Here is a 27,182-nt window from a genome sequence, read left to right on the forward strand (position 1 = left end):
AAGAAGGGACACCAACATTTGACTCTTTTGACACTGCTGCTTTGATACGCTAGTCAAGATTTGCCAGAACTATTTACCATCTCAGAACAATTTGTTCATTTCACTCAGAAATTAGAAGTGTGTTTTGGCCAATAATCCTAAATTTATTTTGTAGTAGTCATTTTTCTTAATGGAAGTGTTTTCCAGATGTTGCCTAAGTCTAGCTGTCTGGGCCCTCTTCCAACAAATGAGGAAAGTTTGATTTCATAGGTTGTCACTGTTGATTCTGTCTAACCTTTGGACTAATTGGTTCATCCCAATATATTTGCACTGATATATAAGACTTCCAGGACATTGGAAAAACTCACTATTGCTTTTACCGGTAAGTGTCAAAGTTAACTTGCTTCGTGAAATTAAATGTGTTTACGATTCAATAGGGTTATGCTTTAGTCAAGGAGTTTGAAAAGATTTATAAGGATAGTAGTAGGAAAGTTTTGAAAAGGACCACAGGTATGCAGTACACCTGTTGGAAGCTGACAAATTTATATGGAAAGTTAAGGGGAAGTTGGAACGGTCATTTCTGTGTTTGTTAAATTACATTTTACTGAAGCTGGTTATTTTTTTCCCCCCAAGCTGGGATTTCAACCTTGCACTGTAAGTATATGCTGTAATTTAAATAGTGTTGAGATAAGGCTGTTTTCCATTTGGTGGGAGTTTGAAAGTATTAAAATGGTCGGTAACATGATTGAGATGGTGACTTGATTTCTTCTGCATAAGATTAAATCTAATGGTCAAATATTTACAATAGAATTAAGGCTGATTATCTTTAAAAGTCTTGTTTCAAGCGTGGGATGGTTTTATCATTAAATCGCCTTTTAAAAGTTGCTGAAACACGGTAAGTAACACAGGCATAAACGAGTGGTGAGATCAAAGAGCAGTTTTTGATACTTTTCTTTTCTTTTCAGTTAGGGCTCTGTACCTGGAAATAGCCATGGAGTGGAAAATACTTCCCATATACTTGCTGCTACTTTCTGTTTTCTTGCTTCAGCAAGTTTCTTCTCAAGGTAACTTAACCATCAAAAACACTTTTATTTAACAGCTGTTGCTAATCATTCTGTGGTGACCATTATGACACCAAAAGAAATTTCTAAAGACATATTTGTTTGAGCTTAATGTGTAGTACAATTTTAAAATTATGTGAAACATATGTGGCATATTTATAAGCATTTTGGAATTCTCACTTTTTTCTCATGTCTTATGAAATCTTTTAAGTTTTGAGCTTTTCTATAGAATAATTTCTGTGCTCATTATTTTTTATGGTTCTTCCAAAAGTTCAACAAAATACAGACACGGGATGAAACTCTGCTAGGGTGATAGAGCATTGTCAGAGGAGCTGAAAAGAACAGTGTTGAAATAACATGTAATTTTTGCTTCCATGTTTACAATAAATTTAACAAGTATTTTACATCGCATAAATTATCGATGACTTATTTTGGCCTCATGTAGAACTAGATATCGTATTACAACGAACATGAACAAAGTTTCAAATGGTCTTGTGTTAATCTTGGAAGTTCTGTCTTTCTTATAAGGACTAGTCATCCAGACACTTGCATACATGTCATCTTATATATTATGATATTGAACTATTCACAGTCTTCCAAAAACAGTCTGTCCTGGATGAACAGTTCTTGTTAGTCATTTTAGAGAACGTTAAGATACCTTCAGTGTAATCACCTTAGCCCAGGTCTCTAGCATGCGACCAAGGTTGATGAGTGACAGTAATCCCAAGCGTTGGATTTTTGTTTCCTTTTTTTTTTTTTTTTTTCCTTTGATGAGCAAAACCGGAGAGAAGAAAAATCAAGGTGCATGACTGTTACGGTGAAATTCCATTTATAAAGTAGACACTTCCAGGAAAATAGTTAAAATTCCCACCAGCCTAAGCATGAGAGATAAACTCCTGCCACGAACATAGTTTCAGACTCACTTAGATAAGATGGAAAAACACGTGAAAGTAAATGTGAATATTTAATAAGGAATGATGGCCACCGCAGTTATCTCTAGACTCCTTTGCTCTCCTGTGATAGTATTACAACGCCCACAACACTGAGAGCATTTCCTAATCTACCTTTCCTCTGTAATAAGATCAATAGTTCTCTAAAACGGTTTTACTTTCTTTTAAATGAATAAATTTAAAATTAGTTGTTAAAATTAATAGCAATAAAAAGAGGACAGTCATTTAATCTATGAAAATAATTGCTCTTACTGTAAAGATAATTGATTTCCTATTTCAGAAATCTGCTAACTAGAAAAGAATAGCCTTTAATGTTGTATTGTCTGCTTGTCTTGCCTTCTCAACTTCTCATTCTTTTTCCTTTATATATAATATATGTATTTATATACATACACTATATATGCATTTTTGTATGTATTGTGCACATATGTACGCAAAAAGTTGTGAAGGTTGTCCTAATATTTACTATTTTCTTTGCATATGAAGACTTTCACTTTCCAGGACTCATTAATTTGAGATTTTTCCAGTGTGTTTCAACGTCCCTGTATGGCTTTAGGATATTGCGCCTAACAATTTCTATTCCAGAGATGGATTCCATTGTTACATTTTTGTGGTTATTCTCTCAGGAAGCTGTTTTCCAAATTATTTTTAAAAAGACATTTGAGGATCATCACGCTTTTGTTTTATTTTTGTTTTGTTTTACCCAGAATAACTCTGACCTTTATATTCATGCCCAGATGCTATTTGAACAGTTATCTATTTTATACTCACTGTAGTTGTGGTTGTAAACATCTGACTTCCACAACATTTAAAGAATGCAGTTATCCTCATGAATAAAACGAAGAGGGAGACTGGGGAAGTTTTTGCTGGCATAACCAGCTTGCTTTAAACTCAACATGAGAGATGAGAGGCAATGTGATTGGGCGGGAAAACTGTGGGCTTTAGAATCAGAGATTTCAGAGTTCGAATTCTAGGTGACCATATAACTTATTATCCGAATCAGGACGCTTCGGAGAGTGAAAGAGGTCAATATGAATAATTAGTAGGTATTAATTGACCTGTAATACATACATCCTGGAACTATTAACTGGGTGTCCGTGAGCTAGTGATTAAAGTCTCCGTGTTTCAGCTTCCTTATCTCTCAAAGGGGGCTACTAATACTCTCGTGGCAACATTTTCATAAACATTAGAGATAACGTATGACTCAGTGCCCAGCACAGAGATGTTGAATAAATGTCAGCTAGTCCTCATTAGTGGGGGCCTCAGGAGAGTTGCAGCTGCTACCCCTCCCCCCAGGGATGTCACCCACTGTTTTCAAAGCTGTTAACTTTGCCTGATTTTCAAAAGTGTATTTATCTTCTCAGTCAAGTGAAGAAAGAAGTGTCATGATCAAGGTCACATAAGCGATCAGGCTAAGGTCATCTCTGGACCCATTGCTGCCCATCATTCCCGACCTTTTCCAATTGATAAAATTCTCCCTCGCCAAGTGGCTTTATCCTTCTCATTAGATCTCTTCCTTTCTGTGAAGCAGTTTGGCCATGTTTACACTAGTATTGTATAATTTTAGATTTACCAAGCTGTGCAGGGAGATGTGGGGAAGGGTATTCTAGAGATGCCACCTGCAACTGTGATTATAACTGTCAACACTACATGGAGTGCTGCCCTGATTTCAAGAAAGTCTGCACCGTGGGTAAGTCCTGACAGCTAGTGTCTCCCTGTCACGCAGCACTGTTCTGTGAGTCCCCTTGCACCCCCTTGCAGCGCTGTTTCCACACTCTTGCACTTCTTTTTGCTCAAGTGCCTTTCCCTTCCTCGCATACATGTTGCAGCGTGTCGTAACTAGGGATGGTGTCAAAGCTCGTGCCTCGGTGGGGGGGGTTGGGGGGGTGGGGGGGTGGAGGGGAGGGGAGCCTGGAAAGCTGTCAGGTGCGCAAGGTTATTGACTAGTCCCAAGTAAAATGTCTTGTTTTAAATAGAGAATACTGTGACTCGGGAGTCATTAAGTAAATACCTATGAGTAATTATTCACTACCAGAGATGTAATTGCTTAGTATTGGGGTCGTTCAATAGTTTCATCAAAAGAATCCATGGATATAAAACAATCTTACCTACTGTTGGACTTTTTGATATGTTTCTAAAGTACCTGAAAAAAGGCACTTTAAATATGAAGCATTAGTGTTTAATGAGGAATTTCAGTTAAAACCCAAGGAATCTGAATTTTAAATTATGAGTGGTATTTCCCTTGAACACATTTTGGATCATTTTGTTAACACAGGGACATTTCATCTCCAACTTTTGAAAATTATAATTAAAAGTGGTTCAGAGCTATGTTCACTTTAGAATTTGTATGTGAAGTTGATAAATTTATTGCTGTACAGTTATGTGTCGTATAAGGTAATCATTTCAAACAGGCCTTGGTAAGTTACTGTGCTTCTAACCAAGGCTTGTTTTGACGTGAGCAAGCATAATCCATGCTGTGGGATTAGGCTGAAATCTTTCAACTCTACACCTTGCTCGGTTTGTCACAATAAAGGCCTCTGCGTTTTATAAATGATTTTTGAGCCTCAACAGTGACCCATCTATATTAAGCCAGCTCTTTGGAATATTTTTGTGAGGTCTGAACGTTCACTTAATAAACATCTATTACAAAGCAGTGATGCGAGGTGGAGAGAATGGAGGGATTTCATATAAAGGGTTCCCACTCTTCCATTGTACATATGTGAAATGACTCAGACAGCACAGGGTGTCTCTTGGAGCCTTGAAGGACAAGAAAACTTCTCTGAGTCACCATATTTCTTTCTTGAATTCTCCACTTGGAAAACCACCTATTTTCCAAATTCCAAATGAAAGCTCAGAAAAGCACTTTTGGAACCCTAGTCAGCTGTGAGGTGGGAAATGGCTCTCAGTACGTGGGTGTGGCTGCGTAATCAATAATCTGTAATGTTTTGTTTTGCTCTGGGTAGAGCTTTCCTGTAAAGGCCGCTGCTTCGAGTCCTTTGCAAGAGGGAGGGAGTGTGACTGTGACTCAGAATGTAAGAAGTATGGCAAGTGCTGTCCTGATTATGAGAATTTTTGTGGAAAAGGTAAGCATCATGGTGGCAATCAGCGCCTCTCAGGGCAGCCAGACCTGCGCACCTACCTTCGTTTCGCTGATAATGTCTAATATGCACCCATCTAGGGACTTGATTTTACTAACCCAAACTATTTTGTATTAATTTTGTTTCACCAAGAATGAATGAAAGGAGGAAAGCCTCTTCCAACAGCACTAGAAGCGCCAGAGATTGCTGGTTGAGGAACAGGATAGGGGCTGAGTGTACGTGCTTTTTCCTCAGGTGTGGTCCAATTTCAGGTGAAGTCAACAGTAAGCAGCTCACTCAGCGATTTCTTGTCTCATCATCATGATGCTGACCCCACAAAGTCAGTGGCGCTTTGAGCTAGCTGTGTTTTTGGCTTTAGTGTTTTTGAGTGTATACTGAAGGACAGAATGACACTTTCAGCTTCTCTAAACTAGTCAATTTAGGAGTTAAAGACATTAAATTTATAGGCAAACCCACCAACTGTCTGTTGTACATCTCTTGCCATCTCTGCAGTCCATGGTCATCTCTATCTAAATCCCTGTGTGTGAGAGAGTCAATAAGAAGGGATAGTGCCCCATTTTAAGATCCTTTTCTCTGGTTATAGGTCCTGAAGGAGTACTTTGAGAGTGTAATAAAACTCTTCAGATTTTCAAAAAAATAATTAATTTAAAAAATACTTAAAAAAACAATGAATTTCTTTCTTTTACCAAATGTTTATTCTTAAATTCTACTTTTAAAACAATAATATTTGTGGAGGTAAAAGTGAAAATAAGCATTACTTGCATAATCTTATCATTTTATTTAAACAGACTGTACATCCTGCTACTTTTGAAGAGTGGAGAAACAGGGTAAAAAACTTAATCAGCATAGTTGAGGGCTATTTCTTAACTGTTCAATGTTTTCATTGGACAGCATTCCAGAAATGATGGAGACAACACCCTTAAAATAAAAAACTCAGAGTGCAGAGTTCCTGCAGCTCTCAGAAGGATCTCATGGTGAAGGATACATATTTACTCAGTGCCCTGATCATTGTTTTGGCTGTGAGACAAAAAACCAAGACTTTATTTTGGGCAGAGGATGGGTGGGGAGGGAGGATAGTTAGAGAGTGATGAAGTATTGAAAAGAACATGTTAATTAAAGACAATGCTTTATGCTACTAGGTGGTGGGTCAGATTACCTGAGGCTTATGTAGAACTCAAGGAAAAACATTGATGAAGGTCATGTTTCATTTACAGAATTCACAAAGACAGTCAGGGTTTCCGCTGAAAAAGATGGAACCACCCAGAGCTTTACTACTTCATTTAAAAAAAATAACAACCAAACTATCTTACCAGTCACCTCTAGTTGTTTCGGGATTGCTATAGATACTGCTTGTAGGCATCTACGTATCTCGAAATCGTTAACATTTCAAGAACTGAAGAAACGTGGGTGAGAAAACAGTCCAAGAGGTTGCTTGGCTCAAGATCACTAGCTAGTACGGCAGAACTGTTTCTCAAATTCAGCTGTCTGGTGGGGGAGACAGAGGAAGGAGTGTTGTCGTCAGCTCATGGAGAGCGTTGGCCAGAGTTCCTAGGGGATGTTCCATAAGAGCAGAAGGACTTAGCACAACTCTCTCTACTCAAAGTGTCTTCGCTGTTCTCTGCTTTCTTATCTTTCAGAAGTCCCTCTCCTTTCCTTCTGGTTCCTAATGATCAAAACATGTCCTATGTCTTCTCTTCTAGACACAGAAAGGGTAGGCAGATGGGAGAGAAAAGGTTCCAAAGATACACACCAAGCCGTTAACGATTGTTTAACTTGGGGAAGGGCCACACATTTTGAGAAAAGCATAATGTGAAGGTGGGAACTTTTTACAAGAGTAAATATTCATGTAGAACTTTTGTAATTAAAAAATAAGAAAGAAAGGTGAATTGGCATCGTTGATTTAAACGAATATGAAAACAGGACAAATGTAATTATTATATTTCTCTCCTGAGAGCACAAACACCTTTCGTTCACATGCAGTAATTATTTCTATCATCACGGAAGATTGGCATAAGGGACAGAGCTGATAGAGTCAAGTATGTTTTAGGCCGGGAAATACCTTCAGAAATCATCTAGAATAAACATCTCAATTTGCAGACCACAAAACAAAGTTCAAGAGGGAGTTAGCTCATTTGCTCAAAGTCACAAGGGTAGCACCTTGCAGGTCAAGGGCTGGAATTCAGGTTTTCTGACTCCTGAGAATTTGCCCCTTGTCATAACTTATGACAATTTCAGAACCAATATTTTACAGTGATGCATGTTCAGAATTAATCGCTTTGGAGTAACTAGTGTTAGGCTAAGAGCCTGCCTATGCTGGTTTTCACCAGCATCGATTCTTGAAGCCAGATGCATCCAGTCCTTTCACAGTTAACAGTTGCTGATGAATGTCAAGATGTTAATCCACCTGTCTTGCTTGGCCTCAGTGCATAATCCCCCAACACCACCATCTTCAAAGACTGCACCTCCACCTCCAGGAGCACCTCAAACCATCAAATCAACAACCAAACGTTCACCCAAAGCACCAAACAAGAAGAAGACTAAGAAAGTGATAGAATCAGAGGAAATAACAGAAGGTAGGAAGATGACAGATGTAATAAAAGGTTTTGAAAGGGACTAAGCTGTAGGCGGACTACATTTATAAGACTCTTCATAGAATAAGGGAATCATGTGAGTCATGAAAGTCTCATTACACTTTTTAAAATGTGTTTTAAGTCAAAGTTTAAGCCAAATTATAAACCCTCAGCTATTTATTTTTCTTTAGCCAAATTATAAACTGTTAGCTATTTATTTTTCTTATAACTGAACCCAGCATGGGTGTAGGTTAAAATAATCAGAAGAAACACATCTCATTGGGGGGGAAAAAAGCCCAGGTGATTTTCTGCAGGATAATTAGATTCTGTGGAGAGGGGAAAGTTGAGAGAGAGAAAGTAATATAGTTATATTGCTAGTATCTGTGATAAGCTTAGCCACCTTGCTTTTAACCAACAAATTGAAAGAACAGTTGATCATATTACTGATAAAAGCAATACATGGACATTTGTAGCTCAGTAAACAGTATTTTTTTGTTGTATTTGGACTGGCAGTTTTTTGCTTTAAATTACAGTTGGTGTGACCAACCTTTTTATTTGATTTATAGAACATTCTGTTTCTGAAAATCAAGAGTCTTCCTCCTCCTCTTCCTCTTCCTCTTCAACTATTCGGAAAATCAAGTCTTCCAAAAATTCAGCTGCTAATAAAGAATTAAAGAAGAAACCTAAAGGTTTGAGCATTGATAAAGATCAAAGACTATTATCAATGCCATATTAATAATAATTATCTAAAAGCAGTGCGTGTTGGTAGAATGATTTGAGGACCTTTCAGGAGTTGGGGAGTGTACAGATTTGTAAAAATCATTGTAGAAGATGCTAATGAGAACTTCCTATAGGAAACAGGTGCAAAGCAGCCAAGCAATCATTCTTTAAAGCAAAGGATAAGAAGCTGCTAGTGCAGCAGCTCTGGAACCACAGGGTGACACCAGAGATGTCATTTATGGTTTTCAGGTTTAATTCCTGTCCACCTGATACATTTTTCTTTCTTCTCCTCCTTTCTCTATGTTCCTTGTGTTATTTTTCCTTTAATTTTTACTTATTTTATTTTGCATTTATATGCTGCTTTAAGTGCTTTAAAATGTTAATCTCCGGGAAAGGCAATATTACTATCCACATTTTATAGCTTTTTATTATTTTTCTAATAAATTATATATCCTGTCTTTTTTTTTTTTTTGTAGTAGAGAATGTACTACAGATTAGGCTATTACCTTCTGAAAAGAGATTTCCTTTGTTCTGCTTTTCATTATTTCCTGAAATTCTAAAATATATTCTCTGTCTCCAGGAAATACTGAATTTTGGATACTAGAGTTTTGAAGAACTCTATTTCCTGGGTGGTTATTTCCCCTGAAGCCTTTTCTCTGGCTGAATAGGCAAATACATCATCCTTGAATCATCCAGAGTCTTGCACACCATAGAAGTGCAGTACATGTTTGCTAAATGGAACTCATCTCAGTGATGAGCTCTTGATACTCTTTGGGCTCTGAAATTCACCTGTGGAGTAGCTGCTATGAGAAATCCTGTCAAACAGGGTCTTTTGCTGCCATGGCATCCTAATCTCCTCTCTGTATCCCCTGAGCTACTAAGTTTAGGTGCGCCAAGAAAAGAGAGCAGCTAATAGCCATGTGTAGGGAAACAGAGCTCAGTAGGGACCATTGGGGTGACTGGAGCAGATTCCTGGAGTGTAGTTGTAGAGGCTTCTGAGGCAGTTGGTGCAGTGAATCTACAAGATGTTGGAACTAGGTTTCCAAGGGGAAGGACAGGTCACTGAGTAATGTGAAGTAAGAGTAGAGAAAGTGAGGGGCAAAGAGCACTCATCTAGAGATGAATTAACTGTTGTTGATGATGTTGGTAATTTCAAAATTGCCACTTGTTTCTATACATTAACTGTACAGACTTTAACTTGTGCTTTTCGCCCCTTCTCATTAATTCTCTAAAATAGCTCAATCAGATAAGTTCAATATTTACCATTTTATAATAAATTAATGAACATATTATAGGTCAGCAATTTGCTTGAGATACACAGCTAGTTGATAAGGATGGGATCTTTAGGTCACTATTGAAGAGAAAACTACTCAAAAATAAAAGATGTGTATATTTTTTTCTAGTAACAGATAACAAGAAGGAAAAAACTCCTAAAAAGAAACCTACCCCAGAATCACCAGTTGTAGATGAAGCTGGAAGTGGACTGGACAATGGTGATATCAAGCTCACTCCAACTCCCGACACTCCTACCACCGAACGCAATAAAGTTACCACACCTCCCAAGATTACAACAGGCAAACCAGTAAATCCGAAACCCAGTCTTCCACCTGATTCTGATACATCCAAAGGGACACCTTCAACACCTAAAAAGGAGACAACAGTTGAAACTAAAGAGACTTCTTTAACAAACAAAGAGACTTCAAGTGGAACAAAAGAGAAGACTACTTCAACTAAAGAGACACGAAGTGCAGAGAAAACACCTGCTAAAGATTCTGTACCCACATCCAAAGCTCCTGTTAAATCTACACCCAAAGCTGAAACTACAACCAAATCCCCTACTCCCACCACCACTAAGGAGCCCACTCCCACCACCCCCAAGAAGCCTATTCCTACTACCCCCAAGAAGCCTGTACCTACCACCAAGGAGCCGACACCCACCACCCCCAAGAAGCCTGCTCTCACCACTCCCAAGAAGCCTATACCCACTACCACCAAGGAGCCTACACCCACCACCCCCAAGGAGCCTACACCTACCGCTCCCAAGCCTGAACCCACCACCACCAAGGAGCCTGCACCCACCACCCCCGAGGAGCCTGCACCCACCACCCCCGAGGAGCCTGCTCCCACCACCCCCGAGGAGCCTGCACCCACCACCCCCGAGGAGCCTGCACCCACCACCCCCGAGGAGCCTGCTCCCACCACCCCCGAGGAGCCTGCACCCACCACCCCCGAGGAGCCTGCTCCCACCACCCCCGAGGAGCCTACACCCACCACCCCCGAGGAGCCTGCACCCACCACCCCCGAGGAGCTTGCACCCACCACCCCCAAAGAACCTGCACCCACCACCCCCAAGGAGCCTGCACCCACCACCCCCAAGGAGCCTGCTCCCACCACCCCCAAGGAGCCTGCTCCCACCACCCCCAAGGAGCCTGCACCCACCACCCCCAAGGAGCCTGCACCCACCACCCCCAAAGAACCTGCACCCACCACCCCCAAGGATCCTACACCTACCACTCCCAAGGAGCCTGCTCCCACCACTCCCAAGGAGCCTGCACCCACCACCCCCAAGGAGCCTGCTCCCACCACCCCCAAGGAGCCTACACCCACCACCCCCAAGGAGCCTGCTCCCACCACCCCCAAGGAGCCTGCACCCACCACCCCCAAGGAGCCTGCACCCACCACCCCCAAAGAACCTGCACCCACCACCCCCAAGGATCCTACACCTACCACTCCCAAGGAGCCTGCTCCCACCACCCCCAAGGAGCCTACATCTACCACTCCCAAGGAGCCTGAACCCACCACTCCCAAAGAACCTGCACCCACCACCCCCAAGGAGCCTACACCCACCACTCCCAAGGAGCCTGTACCCACCACCCCCAAGGAGCCTGCTCCCACCACCCCCAAGGAGCCTACACCCACCACCCCCAAGGAGCCTGTACCCACCACCCCCAAGGAGCCTGTACCCACCACCCCCAAGGAGCCTGCTCCCACCACCCCCAAGGAGCCTACACCCACCACCCCCAAGGAGCCTGAACCCACCACCCCCAAAGAACCTGCACCCACCACCCCCAAGGAGCCTACACCCACCACTCCCAAGGAGCCTGCACCCACCACTCCCAAGGAGCCTGCACCCACCACCCCCAAAGAACCTGCACCCACCACCCCCAAGGAGCCTACATCTACCACTCCCAAGGAGCCTGAACCCACCACTCCCAAAGAACCTGCACCCACCACCCCTAAGAAGCCTGCACCCACTACCACCAAACAGCCTGCACCCACCGCCCCCAAGAAGCCTGCACCCACCGCCCCCAAGAAGCCTGCACCCACTGCCCCCAAGGAGCCCACCCCCAAACTCCCCAAGAAGCCTGCTCCAGCTTCTCTTGAGACACCTGCTCCAACCACCTCAGAGGTCACTACTACAACTACCACCATGGAGCCTCCCACTACTCCCAAGAACCCTACTGAATCAACTCCTGAGTTTCCTGCAGAACCCACACCAGAGGTTCCTGAAGAACCTGCTGTATCTATAACCAAGGCTCCTGAAGTGACCGAACCTGAAATGACAATAGCTAAAGACGAAACAGAAAAAGACATACATATGATACCCGAAACAGAAGAGACCACTGCGTCCAAAACAAGTACAACCACACAAGTAACGTCTATCACATCGTCCAAAATTACTCCTAAAGCAACAACTCTTGCACCCAAAGTAATGACTACAACAAAAAAGACAACTACAACTGAAGAGACTGTGAATAAACCCGAGGAAACCACAGCTGTGCCAAAAGATACAGCCACGACTCCTAAAGTGTCAACTTCTAAACCCCGAAAGCCAACCAAAGCACCGAAAAGGCCCACTTCTACCAAAAAGCCAAACACAATACCTAAAGGGAGAAAACCAAAGACTACAGCAATTCCCCCGAAGATGACTACATCGACAATGCCTAGATTACACCCCACCTCCTCAGCGGAAGCTGTGCTAACTACCACCAGCCCTAACCAAAGACTTAACTCAGAAATAGCTGAAGTAAATCCAAATAAAGATGCAGCTATTGCTGGAGAAAAACCTCACATGATCCCCAGGCCCCCTGTGTTAACCCCTATATTTATCCCAGGCACTGATATCTTGGTGAGAGGATCCAATCAACACATTGCCATCAATCCCATCCTTTCAGGTAATAAGCATCAGTTATTTCCAGTTTTAAAATTGGTAATGTTAACTTAAATTTATCTGGGCCAGAATGCCCTGAGTTAGTAGCACGCTATTGATAAATTATCTAGATCCCTGAACTTGTTAACTTGTGGGGTTCTACAGCTTCTCCATGGGTAAGCAGAGGAGTAATCACAGTAAGATTATTAGGTCTTTGGAAAATCGAATAAGGAATTTAGTGCATTTGTGTCTATATGCAGAGACGGTATATAGAATGTCAAAAAAATGTAGTTGGGAGTGTATCCTTACAAGAGTACAATGCAAAGCGAAAGTCTGCAATATTATTCTTTTCCAAACCAATTCCAAAGGGCAATCAAAACTGAAAAATGGAATTTTGCGTTGGGATCAAACATCCAATAATTATCTAATTTACATGAAGATCAGGTAACCGGGCCCATTCTGATTTTTATATATTATTTTATATATTACTTTTTGAATAATATCACCTTTAAGTAAAACAATTATGAAATATAGCTCTTCCTTTTTATTGCTGAAATATGCACACCTCCCGCTAACCCCTTCAAAAGCTTAGCAACAGCCCTGTGCGAGGATTTGAAAAGAACATGAACACTTTTCTCATTTTCTTTTGTATTGGCTTACTTTTTTGTTTTAGATGAGACTAATTTATGCAACGGGAAGCCAGTAGATGCACTGACTACTTTGCACAATGGGACACTGGTTGCATTTCGAGGTAAGCTATGCACACATTTCTTCTTCTGCCCATCATTTTATTCTTGGCATTTATGAGAACCAAAGAAGAATGGAAGTTTGCGTTGAGATTTCCAGAGGGGAACCTGACTGATGAACTTACCTCACACAATATTATGGGAACCTGAAAGTATTATCAAAATACAGGATTAACAGAATTAAACACATTAGAGTAACAAAACAGAGAGCTTAAACAGATACTACTAATTTTTTTCTTTCCATTAGTAATTAAAAGGTAGTTCAAATTTTAATTTCATATCAAATGACAGGACACCCAGATTTGTATTTGTATTCCCTGCTCTATTTTATATGAAAATAACATCTTGATTGCAACATGTTCAAAGTGCTACATACTATGGGAACCTAACAGGAGAATAGCAGCTACTTCATGTTACTTCTCTGCTGTACCATCTGCTGGTCCAGTCCTAATATATTTAGATTAAATCTGAAAGGAAACAAATCATACACTAGCACGGCAGAAGCTAAAGAGATTTTAGCAGTCACTGGATTGTAACTCCTTAATTCTAACAGATAAAGAAATGGAGATAAGTGCCTTTCTGTAAGTCACAAAGCCAGAAGGATCTTTCTAGAGACACTGGAAAACAAATATTTTGAAGGCTATGCTGAACTTCAGACCTGAGAAATACCTACTTTCAGAAATGTTCAAATACTAACTTCCGTTCTAATCCTAACAGTGTTGACTAAACTTGTCATATAATGTGTGTTAACACATTCTGTCTGGTTTTGTTTTGTTTTGTTTTGTTTTATGATGAACTAATTAACAGTTTTTCATATTGGTTTCTTTCGGGATAAATTATATCATTCATTCAGCTTGGAGGCTGATCTATGTCTTTCAATTTTAGGTCATTATTTCTGGATGCTGAGTGCATTCAATCCACCATCTCCACCTCGTAAAATTACTGAAGTTTGGGGTATTCCCTCCCCCATCGATACTGCTTTTACCAGATGCAACTGTGAAGGAAAAACTTTCTTCTTTAAGGTAAGAAATCAGCTGAGAGAAATGAGTAACTAGCTATTCTTTATCCTAAGAGCATATATCAGCTTAACTTCCACTTCAAAGGGTCACCATATTTTATTCAACTATTCTGTCATCAAACTTTAATAAAAAGCTAACGATTTAGTAACATTAAAGGCCAATTTATTCACTTAACAAAGTTAAAACTTTCTCCGTATATTTAGATCTAAGAATGAATCCCTAACTCACGTATTCCAAAGCTGTTAATACCACTTCCTCTGTTAAATCATCAGGATTCCCAGTACTGGCGTTTCACCAATGATATAAAAGATCCAGGGTACCCCAAACAAATTGCAAAAGGATTTGGAGGACTAAATGGAAAAATAGTGGCAGCTCTCTCAATAGCTAAATACAAGGACAGACCTGAATCCGTGTATTTTTTCAAGAGAGGTATGTGTTACAATAATTGACAAAATTACAAAACTTCTAAGAACTGATTTGCCTGGGAAATTTTATTCAATATTTTCATTTATTACTGGGTTTACTGCCAAAGGTCTTTAATGGCTGGAATCAGGTTATTTTCAATGAAAAAAACTGAGGACAGTAAAAAGTATTCAGAGCTCTCAGCATGCAAATTACAATTTCATCTGAATTTTCAGGACATTTAATATAAAGGTAATCATTTACTTTTAAACAAAGTTAAATATATAACTATGCAAATCTGTTGGTTTTACTCATTCAACATGTATTTCAGCATTTAGCAATTATTTTATAATACCCTTGACTAATAGTCATTATTAATGTCTGGACATACTTTATGAGAAACACTGATCATTTCCTCTACCTTGTAAAAGCTCGACCTTCCTGGGGGATTAAGCTTAATTTTCTTATCACATGCAATTTTCTAATACATAATAGGTGGCGGCATTCAGCAGTATATTTACAAACAGGAACCCATCAAAAAATGTCCTGGAAGAAGGCCTGCTATCAATTATTCAGTGTATGGAGAAACAACACAGGTTAGGAGACGTCGCTTTGAACGTGCCATAGGACCTTCTCAAACACACACCATCAGAATTCACTTGAATTCACCCGTCAGAGTCTCTTACCAAGACAAAGGTAATGTTTCTTACTGTGTTAAAAATTCTTACACATGAAACAGATGTAATACAGTTTATCTTACAGAATGAAGCTTATTGAATATAAATAGTGACTATATGGCTCCAATAATTTAAAGCTTATTTATTCAAAACATCAATTTGCCTCAGTTAATGACCAGATCAATATATATATATATATATATATTTTTTTTTGTGAGTAAAGAATGCAATTTACTCAGGTTTGTTATTTGTAATAAATATCATTTATCAAGTACCTCTTACCAAGTACGTTACATACAAATCTATAAACCTCAGCAGTGTCCTAAAAGGTAGGTTTTTTTTTTTTTTGCACCATGTCAGACGGGGCAAAAACTGAGGCACCTAAATTAAATAACTCACCCAACATAACAGAGCTACTCAGTAACCAAACTGGGATTCAAATCCAGGCCTGTGAGACTCTAATGGCTGCTCTTTCCTATAGTGCATTGCTTTCAGTCTGGTATCTTTAAATCTACAGGTTTCCTCCATAATGAAGTTAAAATGAGTTTACAATGGAGAGGATTTCCAAATGTGGTTACTTCAGCTATAGCATTGCCCAACATCAGAAAACCCGATGGCTATGATTACTACGCCTTTTCTAGGAGTAAGTTATTAAATAACTTCTTAGTTTCTTAAAGATGTGCTCTAATCTCTAAAAAATGAATATAATCGAAGCAAAAACAAGTGTTCAATGGTGACTAAAGGTGAGAAGTTAAACTATAACACTTATTCTAATTGCTCTGAAGAAGAGAATGTTCAGATTTTCACTTTACTTTCAATTAAATTGAATGCGCTGCAATTCAATTCTGCACTATCCTTCATGAGACTAAAGCCTATTATGATAAACCATCTAATTACTTGAGTAAAACTGTTACCAAGAACAATATTTTACATTACTTGTGGAATTTAACTGAGGTCTTGGGTGTCACAAAATTATATCACTACACAAGTCCCGAAGATCACAAAGAAGTTCTTGAGAAACTAATTATTTTAAAAAAAATTAAATTATGTTATCTGGGGCACTTTTCTTTGAAAAATTCAGAAATCTAAGTTATTCCACGTATATAAATGACGTCAAAAATTTTTAAAGGATAGAACTGAAGTGAATTATTATTTTTTTAAACTTAGTTTTTCTCAAACTCTTACACTGAAAAAGGAGAGTTGAACCTAATTTTACAGAAAGCTGGTGAAAAGTCAATCTGTCAAGGTAACTGTTTTTATTTTTGTCAGAAAGCTCAAATTAATCAATACAAACATTTCTGATATTAAAATGATAAACACTTTCAACACAAACTATTTTTAAGTTCAAGGGTTTTGTTTTCTTTTTAGTTAAAAAGTGATTTCTCTTCTATTTAGATCAATACTATAACATCGATGAACCCAGTAGAACAGTAAGAGTCGTCACTACTCGTTTTGGGAGGAGCTTATCCAATGTCTGGTACAACTGTCCTTAGACCCACGGGCAAAGGAAAAGTCAACTAACTAAATGAAGAATGAAAAATTTTGACACTGAAATACACTTTATTAATAAAGAATGTTGAGAGAAGCATGCCAATTTAAATACAAAAATGTTTTTAATCTCGACAATCATTACACTAAAACAGGCTTGAGACTCTTATTCACAATTATTACAGTTTACAGGACATTTAATTAATATTTCCTCTATTTATTCCTCCTCTCCCTCCCATTGCATGGCTCACACCTATAAGAGAAAAAAATAACCAAACTGAATGCATCTTTTAGGAAGTTAGCTCAAAACTGGAGTATTCACTTACCCTAGGTCACTATAAAAATTGCTTTCAATATCAAATACCTGTGTTAGGCATTTCACACATCTTCAGTTGAAAATTATTACAATTAGATTAATATTTTCATGGCATGAATACAATCTCTACGGGTTACATTAGAAAACATGGAGATATTAAAATTTTTAATCTTTTTTAACTAGTTAAAGTCACAAAGCTTTATTCCGTTGTGTAAAAAGTGGAAGAGGCAGAGATGTAACAAATGACTATCTAGTACTGTACCACTTTAGCTTCTCCAAATCTTATTTTGAATTCAAGGAAGAAATGAGAAAATATGAAATATAAACACATATTCATTATATACCTATAGTTACACATCTTTCTGCAAGAAGCTTACAGATTAGTAAACATCACATGCTAATGTGTAATTATTTAATCAATCCTTAGAACATTAAAAAAAAACTAGATACAAGTTAGAAAATTAAGGATTAGAAAACTTGTTCCATTTATTACTGTCCTACATCCTATCATGTAATCAATATGTCAGAAATTTACCTCTCTGTCTGTTAAACTGACGACCACGGACACCTTGTCTCAATGTTGTCTGAAGTCTGACTCGTCTGAAAGGCTTTGGTTGACTACTGCTAGTATCTAAGGAAAAAAACCCCAAACGTTAAAATATAAGAAAGCAAATTAAAAAATAAGAAAAGCATTTATAATGGCAAAATCTAGTTACTAAATGAATGCATGGAAAAAATGCAGAGGTGTCCATTCGCTTTCAATATTTAAAAGTTGTTTGATTTTTAACAAGGGACATTTAACAAACAAAAAAAGGGTAAAAAGTAAAAAAAAAAATTCTTATTAAAAAAAGTGCTCAATTTTTTTTCATTCATTCACTCCACTCATATAATATATATTTACTTGGTGCCTACCCACGTATCACCTTGCTAGCAAGTGGGGAAACAACAGACCCCTACATATAATATGAGTCAAATCTGAATCCTCTCTTCCAGACACCCCCAATCCAATCATTAGCAAATCTTGCCAGCTCGAATTTAAGGACATATCCCCAAATCTGACCTCTTCTCACAAACTCTCTACTATCCTGTCTGAAAAATCCTTGTCTTTACCTTTTCAGTCTCTTGTTTACACGGCAGCCAAATTGATACTATTGAATCTTTAAGTCAGAACTTACCACCACTCCGTCTGAGCCCTCTAAAAGCTTCCTAAATCCACAAAAGCCTAAGCAATTACAATGATCTACTGGGCCTCTCCTCCCTACCCCTCCTATCCCGTACTAGCCTCTCTTTGGCCTTATTTGTGCTCTAACCACACCGGCCTGGCCTTCCTGCTGATCTAGAATATGGCACACTGCTGCCTTACAGATACCTGCTATATATCTCATCCGGAACACTCCTTCCCCAAAAAACTGCACAGCGTTGCTCCCTTACCCTTTCCAGGTCTTTACTTAAAAGTCATTTTCTTAGTGATGCTTTCTATCAAATTGCCTGGCACACGGTAGGCACTCAAATATTTACTGACCAAATGAACGACTGCTCAGATGAGGAGGCTTACTGTTTTATATTACCAAATAAATTTTAAGACATCCTAATTTTATAGTATCCTATAAAAGGGAACAAAAACCATATTTTCTTGTGCAAGCCCTGGTAAGATATAAGGACTGCCCATTCTACTGTTAAAGATAATTTTCATGGGATATCACAATATAAATGGGAGAAGAACACTTTGGCAATTGCATTATTAATAACTATGATGATGATTTTTGAGTCTTGCTGAGTGTAATGCATTGAGTTATATAATTCACATATATTATTTCTAATCTTGACTGCAAGATTAGCTATGATTATTCATATTTCATAACAAAATAAATCTGTAAACATTTAAAGTTACTAGCTGTTCCAAGGTAGATGTGGGATCTGAACCTAGGGATGTTGGCTTATAGGTTGCTGTGTCAGGGAAAAGCAGCTGACAGGCAGGAGAGATCCTGAGATAGCAAAGTCCCATGACTGAAAAAAGTAGTAAGTGAGCAGGTCTTCCATAGAATGTGGAGGTTCCATGGCAGAATTTGAGAATTACTGCTAGAAACAATTCAAAATAACAATATAATCAGTATGGATGACTGGGTACTATATTTCTTCAATTAATAAAAGTAATTCCCTACCTAAAAACTTTGAGACAGATAAGCTAGTATAGTGTCTTGTTTAAGAATGGAGTCTCTGAAGCCAAACTTCATGAGTTCGTATCCTGGCTTGCCCATTATTTATTAGCTATGTACTTTGGAAAAGTTATTCAACATTTCTGTGCCTCAGTTTCCATATGGGTGATTACCACACTGGGTTGATGTGAGAATTAAGTAAGCTAATATATGCAAAGAGCTTAGAATGCTGTCTGACACACAGTAAGTACTCAATAAACGTTAATTATTTTTTTTGAAAGTACCATAGAAATAATTCTTATTGCAGGAAAAATACATAAAAATAACCTTTTTCAAAGTTAACTTCAAAAACTTGAAAGCCAAACTTTGAAATTGTTTACATCAGTAAATTTCAAATATTTTTTGAGTAACAGACCTCCTATCCTTCAACTCGCTGAATCAAATCTCATGTAAGAATCCTAATATGTAGAACAAATAACAAGAAGCTCCTTTGGTTTAAAGAGGCAGGAGACCTGAAGTACTACTCCTTCGCTTCCCTCCCAGTGACTCACCCCTCACCGGCCTGTGGCACCTCTAGTACAACCAAGTCTTAAAACTATATTTCCTTAATAAAATACAATTTCCCTTTTAAATAAACCATTTTTAATTCAGGGGAAAAAAAGAATGATCTATTTTTACTAATAAAATCATCTTTTGCAAACAAGTCTGATGTATCAGTTGTGTTGTACTGAAGAGCAGGAACTTACCTACAGAAGAGCTGGACGGAGGATCCTGGCTGGTAGAAGGAAGATCTGACTCATCAGATGCCTGAACAGGTTCTTCTTCCTGCTGGCTATCAATTTCTAGGCCTGCTTCTGAACTAATACTAAGAAAGGAAAACAAAAATAGGTTGGAATATACGAAACTGAGGTACACAATCCCTGAGGTATCCTAAATGGTTCCCAAACTCTTTCTGATATAGTTTATCACTTAAATAACCCCGAGCTCCCCTCTAACTCAAAACTGTAGACTCTTGATATTGGTAACTGTATATATTTTTAAGGGAGCAGGGAAAAAGACAGCTCAAGTTGCTTTTTCCTTATTCCTCTTCTCACCAGGACATGGTCCATTTTTAGTTATTTCCCCTCTTTGTTATTTTTTTTCTTTTTGACAAAGGATGCTCACATTCTTGACAACATTCATAAGAGATATATTATACAGATTTTGAATCTCAAAACAGTTTTCTAGGAAGGCAGAGTACTAAAATAACTCACAAGTCCCAACTAAACAATGTACCACTACTTCACCGTGGGCTCTAGCCCAGATGAGACATGCTGTAGGTACGTGAATTCCTGGGTCAATGGCTGTAACTCCAACACTTTCTCCCACTGAATAAAGCACATCAAAACACGAGTAAGGGAGAGAATAGTCCAAAAGTAAGTTGAATCTGCTCCAGTTTTATCATCTGCAAACTTCAGTACAGTCATTAGTAACAACATGTCTGAAAAGATCTCTTTCATGACTACCTGCCAAAGTTGAGAAATGCTAGTGAAAGTGTAAAGTGCATGGGGCTGAAGTCACAGGTCAAATCCAGTCTAAGCCAGTTACCAGTGGCCTAAGCAAGTTATTTTGACATGTTCTGAGTCTGAGCTTTCTCACTGTAAAACGGAGATAACACTTTGCAGAGATCTTGTGTGGGGTAGAAATGATATATCTAAAGTGACTTGCATACATGGTATGAAATTAACAGCAGCTAGGATTCTCAGCAGGGTCTGTAATCTCTCCCCCCCCAAAAAGCAGCACTGTGTTAGAGCATAAAAATAGGCTTGCCTTTTTCCTCATACACTAGAACTGGTCTATTATTATTCTAATAAATGTTGCTAAATAAAACAAAATCTTTGAGCTCTATCTAGGAAATCTGTGTTCTACTTCTAGCTGCGCTTCTATGAAGTAGTCTAACTTTTTTATTTTGTAAAGAATTAGGTTCTGCCTTGAAAGTTAAACACTTCTCCAAGACCACTGTCCAGTGGTTCTTTGCATTACTCTACTTCCTTTGACTTAAAAAAAAAAAATCCAAATACTGTGTCATAAAATACTTCTTTTGTTAAACTTTGTTTATAACTGATGTGTTAAAATGTAGTCAGGTCTTAAAACTACTAGAATGTTTCTAATTTTTAATAAGTCAGTATTTCAGATATCGAGTTCTAAATGCACATGAAGAAAGAGTAAGTGAGGTTCACTTGAGAGCCCACTACAAAATGGAAAGTGAGTCATTTCCTAGTTTTCACAGAAAGAGTTCTTTCTGAGGGAAAGTTCAAGAAGCTACATGAACTGAAAGGTATCAGTGATTTTAAAGAAATCATTTTTCTAGAATACATCACGCACGTCATTTTCAGGGAGATAAACATTTAAAAAATTACTTGTCTGCTATGATAATATCCAAGTCCTAAGATAAAGTACTAGATGTAAAAATTCGTCTTCTAAAATGTATGGCGTGGTTTATTTTTGTAATGGGATGCTACTAAAAATACAGCTCAACAAACTGTTTCCTGGCTAAAGGAAAACAAGTGCAGAAGTCTAAAGCAAGCAGAAATTATAAAGTAAATATTTACCCTTCAGATTCTGCCTCCACAAATACTTCATCTCCATCATCACCTGTTGCTGTTTCATTTGTTGTGGATAAAGTGCCAGTGGATGTTGTCACCATTGGAACAGACTGAGAGGCATGCTCCGAAGCATCAGAGGTGGTACTCTCAGTAAACACAGTCACTTCAGAATGAAAAGAAATGAAAACTTTACCTTGGTGGTTTACCTAATTTGTAGCCAGATGTCTCACAGTTTTCCATTTTACCATTAAAGCACATAATCCACTAGTCTGCCTGTGATACCTACCTGGGGCTGCTACTTGTAGAGGGGTAGTGGGAACACTTCGGCCACCTGACTCTTCTTCATGAGCTAGGAAGAGGGGTGTTTCATACATTCCTAAACCTAAAGACAATTCTAAATATTAATGAATGATTGAAAGAACATAGAACTGTCAATTTGCCAGGTATCTGAAAGAAAAACATGCATCAGTAGAGACAAACACACAACTTTGCTGAAGCCCACTAAGTAGCCCATTAGGCAAAAATCAATCTCTCAAAAATATAAATATAATTGAAACGCATCCTTTAAGTCCACTAACACTCAGTATCCTTTGAAAAAATACCTAAAATGCTGCTCTTATGGGTTGATATAAGCTAACTTTATTGAGTACCCAACTATGAACCAGGTACTATGTTAGAATCTACTCACCAAAACTACGAGATATTACTCTTCCCCTTTTTGCTAAAGAAATTGAATTTCTAGGAGGTTAATTAACTTTCCCAAAGTTACAAGGCTAGTAAATGGTAGCATTCCAATTTAAGCCTAGATCTGTCTCCCAGGCCTAAATTGTCCTATAAAATAAAAAGCCATATAAAAATTTTAATTTATATAAAAGATATATGACTTATATGAGGGCTGCAGATTAATCTTTTATTTTAGGTTTATTATAAAAGTAGTAGGCTTTCCTTACTTACAAAATCCATACAGCTTCCCAGAAATTTAATTGGTTATACGGATGCTGACTGAAGATTAAAAGGTAATTAATTCCACAAAGAGCACAATTCATGTTCAACAACCAACTCCTATTACTTAATTTAGAGGTCATTTTATTCCACATATTTTAAATATATTTTCTTTCTTACTTTTAATGTTAGTGGAAAATATTTAACTAGTTTTCTACATTTAACTAGGCATGTTAAGTATCAAACTAAACATAAAATATGCTGCATTCCCTCCAACAACTTTAAAATGGCTCAGAGTACCTATGTATTATTGGTTCAATAAATATTCCTGAATACTTAGTACACATATGACACTATACTAGGAGTCAGAGAGATATAAATGTAAAAGCTGGTCCTTATGCTCAAAGAACTGAGAATTTTGTTGGAAAGATAAGGTTTATATGTAAAGCAATGTTTAACATGTAGTAAATAGAGCCTTTCCCATAAATTGGCAAAAGAATTAGATAACAACTTAAGAAAACTTATATTTGCTCACTTAAAAAAAATCACATCAGAAGAGCTTATTACTGAATATGTATGAACCCAGGATAACTAAGCATTTATTTATCTATTTACCTCCTTGAGAAGCAAGCTGGCCAAGATCAGAGTGACTTGAACTTGTTTGTGGCATATCTTCAGGTGGCCCAAACCGGAATCTAGGAACACCAGCAACCTGTGGGGAACTAAATAGACAAAAATGAACTTAAGATAAAATTTAAAGTTACCTTGTTTAAACTACGATGGAAAACAATACAGGAGAGGGAAGAAATCACAAAGCAGGAAAAAAACCAGACTGGAAGCAAAGCTGATACAGAAATCCTTATAATAATATTCTGAAAATATCAGTTGTGAATAAATTTAATAATATTATACATGACTTATATATATGTAATTTACATGTAACTTCCAGGTCTCCTGAACTATGCCTCACATTTCCTGAATCTGCTGGATATCCATCTCCATGTAGATACACTAAAAACAACACAAATCAAAAATGAGATGCAACAAAAGAGTTAGAATGAAGTCACAAGACGAAGTTTTGTCTTAGTTTTCACTGCTGAGTCACAGATAAGTCAAGTCACCTCTAACCCATTTCCTATCCGAAAGAGCTCACTAGATGGCTCCCAAGGTCTAGAAAAATTCTACTATTAAATGGCTAGACACTTGTTTTCCCCTTGTTCTATCATCCATCTTCCTGCCTGCAATCCCGGATATAAAACAGCATTATCTCTCTTTGCCCACTCCTGACCCTACCTTCCTTCACTAGCCAGCCACTAATGTTTATGGATTTTATAATTAACTCTTTATTTTCTTTTCCACATCAACATTATTGCTTTAGTTAAGGACATTCTCTTGCAGGTGGATTTTAACATTCATTTTCATAAAATTATTCCACTATAGAAGAACCTTTCATTCTGAGCTATGCAAGAATCTATTGATTGGCTGTCACTTAGACCCTGCTTATTGGAGTCTGTGTCTGACAGGCTGACTTCCAGAAGGGAGGGGCAGACAGTGATTAGTTGGCTTGTAAAACTGTGTTAATCAAAATGAGTTATGGTTAACTGCACAAGTTTAAAATAGGCTTTGATAGGGGCATCTGGGTGGCTAGTTAGTCCAGCATCAGCCTCTTGGTTTCAGCTCAGGTCGTGATCTCAGGGTCATGGGATTGAGCTTTGCCTCAGGCTCTGCTCTTGGCTCTGCTTGTTCCTCTCCCTTCCCCTCTGCCCCTTTCCCTGTTCTCCCTGTTTCTGTGTGCACACTCGCACACTCTCTCTCAAATCAATAAATCAGTAAATAATCTTAAAAAAAGGTTTTGATGGCTGAGCTCGGAGCCTGACATGGGGCTCGATCTCACGACCCTGAGATCATGACCTGAGCTGATACTAAGAGTCGATCACTGAACCCACTAAGACACCCAAGTACCCCCTCCTTCATTCACCTTTATACAATTTTCCCCAACCCTATATCCTCAACCCTCCTACCACAAGTACTTAGTATACAACAGAGGACTCAACAAGTAATGAATCCACCAAATGTAAACAAACTGACAGGGAAAAAGGAAGAAAATAATTAGTTACAAAACATGTTTCTCTTTCATTAACTCACTGAATTGCTTCAGCAAATCCATCAGTACGATGCGGCACCACAAGAGTTGGAGTACTTGGAACTGTTCTGTCTTCATCATCAAAAAAATGCTGCTGCTAAAACAAAGACAGAAAATGGGGAATACACAGGTATGAAAGAAACAGAATGTGGACTATACACACATTTGCTGAACGAATGAGTCACTTGTATATAATGGGTCGATAGTTACCATGCCACCGATTCCTGGAGTCAACTGAAGTCCCCGTCCTACAGACTGCCTCCGAGTCATCTGAATTCTCTGTGTCAAGAAAGGAATTACATTTGTTTTAAGGAAACAGGCAATGAAACAAGAACCAAGTACCAACAGATACAGCTTATTACAATGGTAACAAGCTAACTGGAATGTTAGCAGATAACACAACCATCAGGAAAAACTGCTAATATCTGCACTAAAGAATTCCATTTTAAGTAGCGATAAATTTTTAGTTGTGTAGACTATATTAACGAGCGAATATTTTATTAACCAACAGACAAATTATTAACCAATATTTAAAACCAATCTCTGATCCTATTTTATTTGTATGTAACTAATCTAGTTTTACTATTTCCTTAACCTAAAACATTAATAAGTATGCCTTTGAATCTTAAAGCTTAATTATCCTTCGGAGTTCAAACAGCAATACTGTCTTCATATAAACTGTTTCCCAATTTAGATAACTCTAAATTGGTAGATTTGGCATATTTTGCAGGATGCATACACAATCCATTAAGACTTTATATTTTTATACAATGAGGTTATTTTCATCTGTGGTATTTTAGTAGACCCTCACTTGGCAGTTTTCAGTACACTATGTTACAGGGTAAGACTCAAGCTACATTACTAAGAGCCCTTGTAGTTTTCTTGCTGTTTCTGCAAGTTTCTGATTAAGAGATGTCCAACCCTATTACAAAGAGTGCTACATGTTAAGGGTCATGCATCCTTAAAATGGAAATTAACATGAACTACTGAAAAAAAATGAGAGAAAAAAATGTCTTAAGCAGAGAGAAATTTCTTTTTGGAAAAAAAAAAACCAACAATAAATACACATGTGCACCTTAGAGAAAGAAACCTTCAAAATACATGGTGGTTAGCTACTAAAACAAATTTTACTTTAAAATCCAAGAAACCCTTTTTCTTTTCTTTTCTTTTTTTTTTTTAAAGATTTTATTTATTTATTTGACAGAGATAGAGATAGCCAGCGAGAGAGGGAACACAAGCAGGGGGAGTGGAACACAAGCAGGGGGAGTAGGAGAGGAAGAAGCAGGCTCATAGCAGAAGAGCCTGATGTGGGGCTCGATCCCATAACGCTGGGATCACGCCCTGAGCCGAAGGCAGACGCTTAACCGCTGTGCCACCCAGGTGCCCCCCCTTTTTCTTTTTTAATCTGTAGAAAAAGTGACCAGATCTTTGCTAGAACTGTAACCATTTCAATTTATACACAACTTTTAGTTAAGTCTTGCTTTTCCAAAGTTCATTTTATTTATGTCAACTATTGCCTTCAAGGAAAAGACATAAGAGATTCACTTCAGTTCAAAAAACTTTATAAAAATATGCTAAAACATTAAAAGTTCACTTAATTTCTGGAAAAAGTAGTATCTAATGGAAAGAAGGAGAGATAAAGCCAAGATTTTTCAGACTGACCAGTACTTTTACTACCTGAACTGGTGGTCCCAATTCTTGAGGTGGAGCATGAATGGTCAGTCGTGGAGGAAGAGGGTGTGGAGGGCGTCTTGGAGACTGAGGTGCTCGAGGAGTCTGTCTTTCAGATGCTGATGATGGCTGCTGTTCTCTAGAAATGTCCTGGGAGAAAGAGGACTCTGCAGTACCTGTATTACCTTCACCTACAGGAAAAGAGAAACTCATTTTGAACTATTAAATTTACCACAGAATAACTGGGACAATTTCCTAGAGGTATAAATCTCACCATTAGGAATAGTCACCTAACCAATACTTTCAGAAGGAAAGCACTGAGATACGGAGAATGGGAATGCAATTATCAGCTGTGTGGCCTAAGGCAAGTCCCCTAACCTCTTTGAGTCTATTTCTTAGGTTGGTTAATGGAACCAACTAAAAGATACTTTTGTATTTTGGATTTCTTAAACTGAATTTCAATGATTCTTCACATGTCTAGGTTTTCTACATATATGGTAGAAACAAAA

The 27,182-nt window shown here is 38.2% G+C and overlaps 2 protein-coding genes across 6 annotated transcripts in view; one reads left to right on the forward strand and one right to left on the reverse strand.

Annotated features, from left to right (window-relative positions):
* The first annotated feature begins 265 nt into the window (after window positions 1-265).
* Window positions 266-16,960, forward strand: PRG4 (proteoglycan 4). Of its 4 annotated transcripts, XM_045811454.2 has the most exons (13): window positions 266-361; window positions 945-1,043; window positions 3,558-3,680; window positions 4,954-5,073; window positions 7,512-7,661; window positions 8,225-8,347; window positions 9,782-12,553; window positions 13,202-13,279; window positions 14,160-14,296; window positions 14,566-14,722; window positions 15,191-15,391; window positions 15,890-16,015; window positions 16,768-16,960. In XM_045811454.2, the coding sequence occupies exons 2-13, from the start codon at window positions 971-973 to the stop codon at window positions 16,863-16,865; spliced, it is 4,158 nt and encodes a 1,385-aa protein (XP_045667410.2). In that variant the 5' UTR covers window positions 266-361; window positions 945-970; the 3' UTR covers window positions 16,866-16,960. The 4 variants fall into 4 exon arrangements, with proteins under 4 accessions (XP_045667410.2, XP_087714622.1, XP_045667411.2 ...); XM_087858496.1 differs by lacking the exon at window positions 8,225-8,347; XM_045811455.2 differs by lacking the exon at window positions 3,558-3,680 and having other exon boundaries at window positions 267-361.
* Window positions 16,961-16,966: 6 nt separating this feature from the next.
* The window catches only part of TPR (translocated promoter region, nuclear basket protein), a 66,496-nt gene continuing 56,280 nt past the window's right edge, over window positions 16,967-27,182 (reverse strand). The window contains exons 44-52 of one of the 2 annotated variants that reach the window (XM_045811453.2): window positions 26,680-26,864; window positions 25,213-25,281; window positions 25,005-25,096; window positions 23,475-23,581; window positions 22,204-22,299; window positions 21,924-22,080; window positions 20,079-20,197; window positions 17,712-17,807; window positions 16,967-17,113 (exon numbers count right to left, since the gene is read on the reverse strand). In XM_045811453.2, coding sequence (XP_045667409.2) covers window positions 17,058-17,113; window positions 17,712-17,807; window positions 20,079-20,197; window positions 21,924-22,080; window positions 22,204-22,299; window positions 23,475-23,581; window positions 25,005-25,096; window positions 25,213-25,281; window positions 26,680-26,864 — 977 coding nt within the window. In that variant the 3' untranslated portion in view covers window positions 16,967-17,057. Of the gene's footprint in view, window positions 17,114-17,711; window positions 17,808-20,078; window positions 20,198-21,923; window positions 22,081-22,203; window positions 22,300-23,474; window positions 23,582-25,004; window positions 25,100-25,212; window positions 25,282-26,679; window positions 26,865-27,182 lie in introns of both variants that reach the window. The other variant, XM_045811452.2, reaches the window with a different exon arrangement.

The sequence above is a fragment of the Ursus americanus genome, chromosome 2, assembly GCF_024610735.1.
Source record: "Ursus americanus isolate L20-20 chromosome 2, mUrsAme1.1.p, whole genome shotgun sequence".
Classification (NCBI taxonomy): domain Eukaryota; kingdom Metazoa; phylum Chordata; class Mammalia; order Carnivora; family Ursidae; genus Ursus; species Ursus americanus.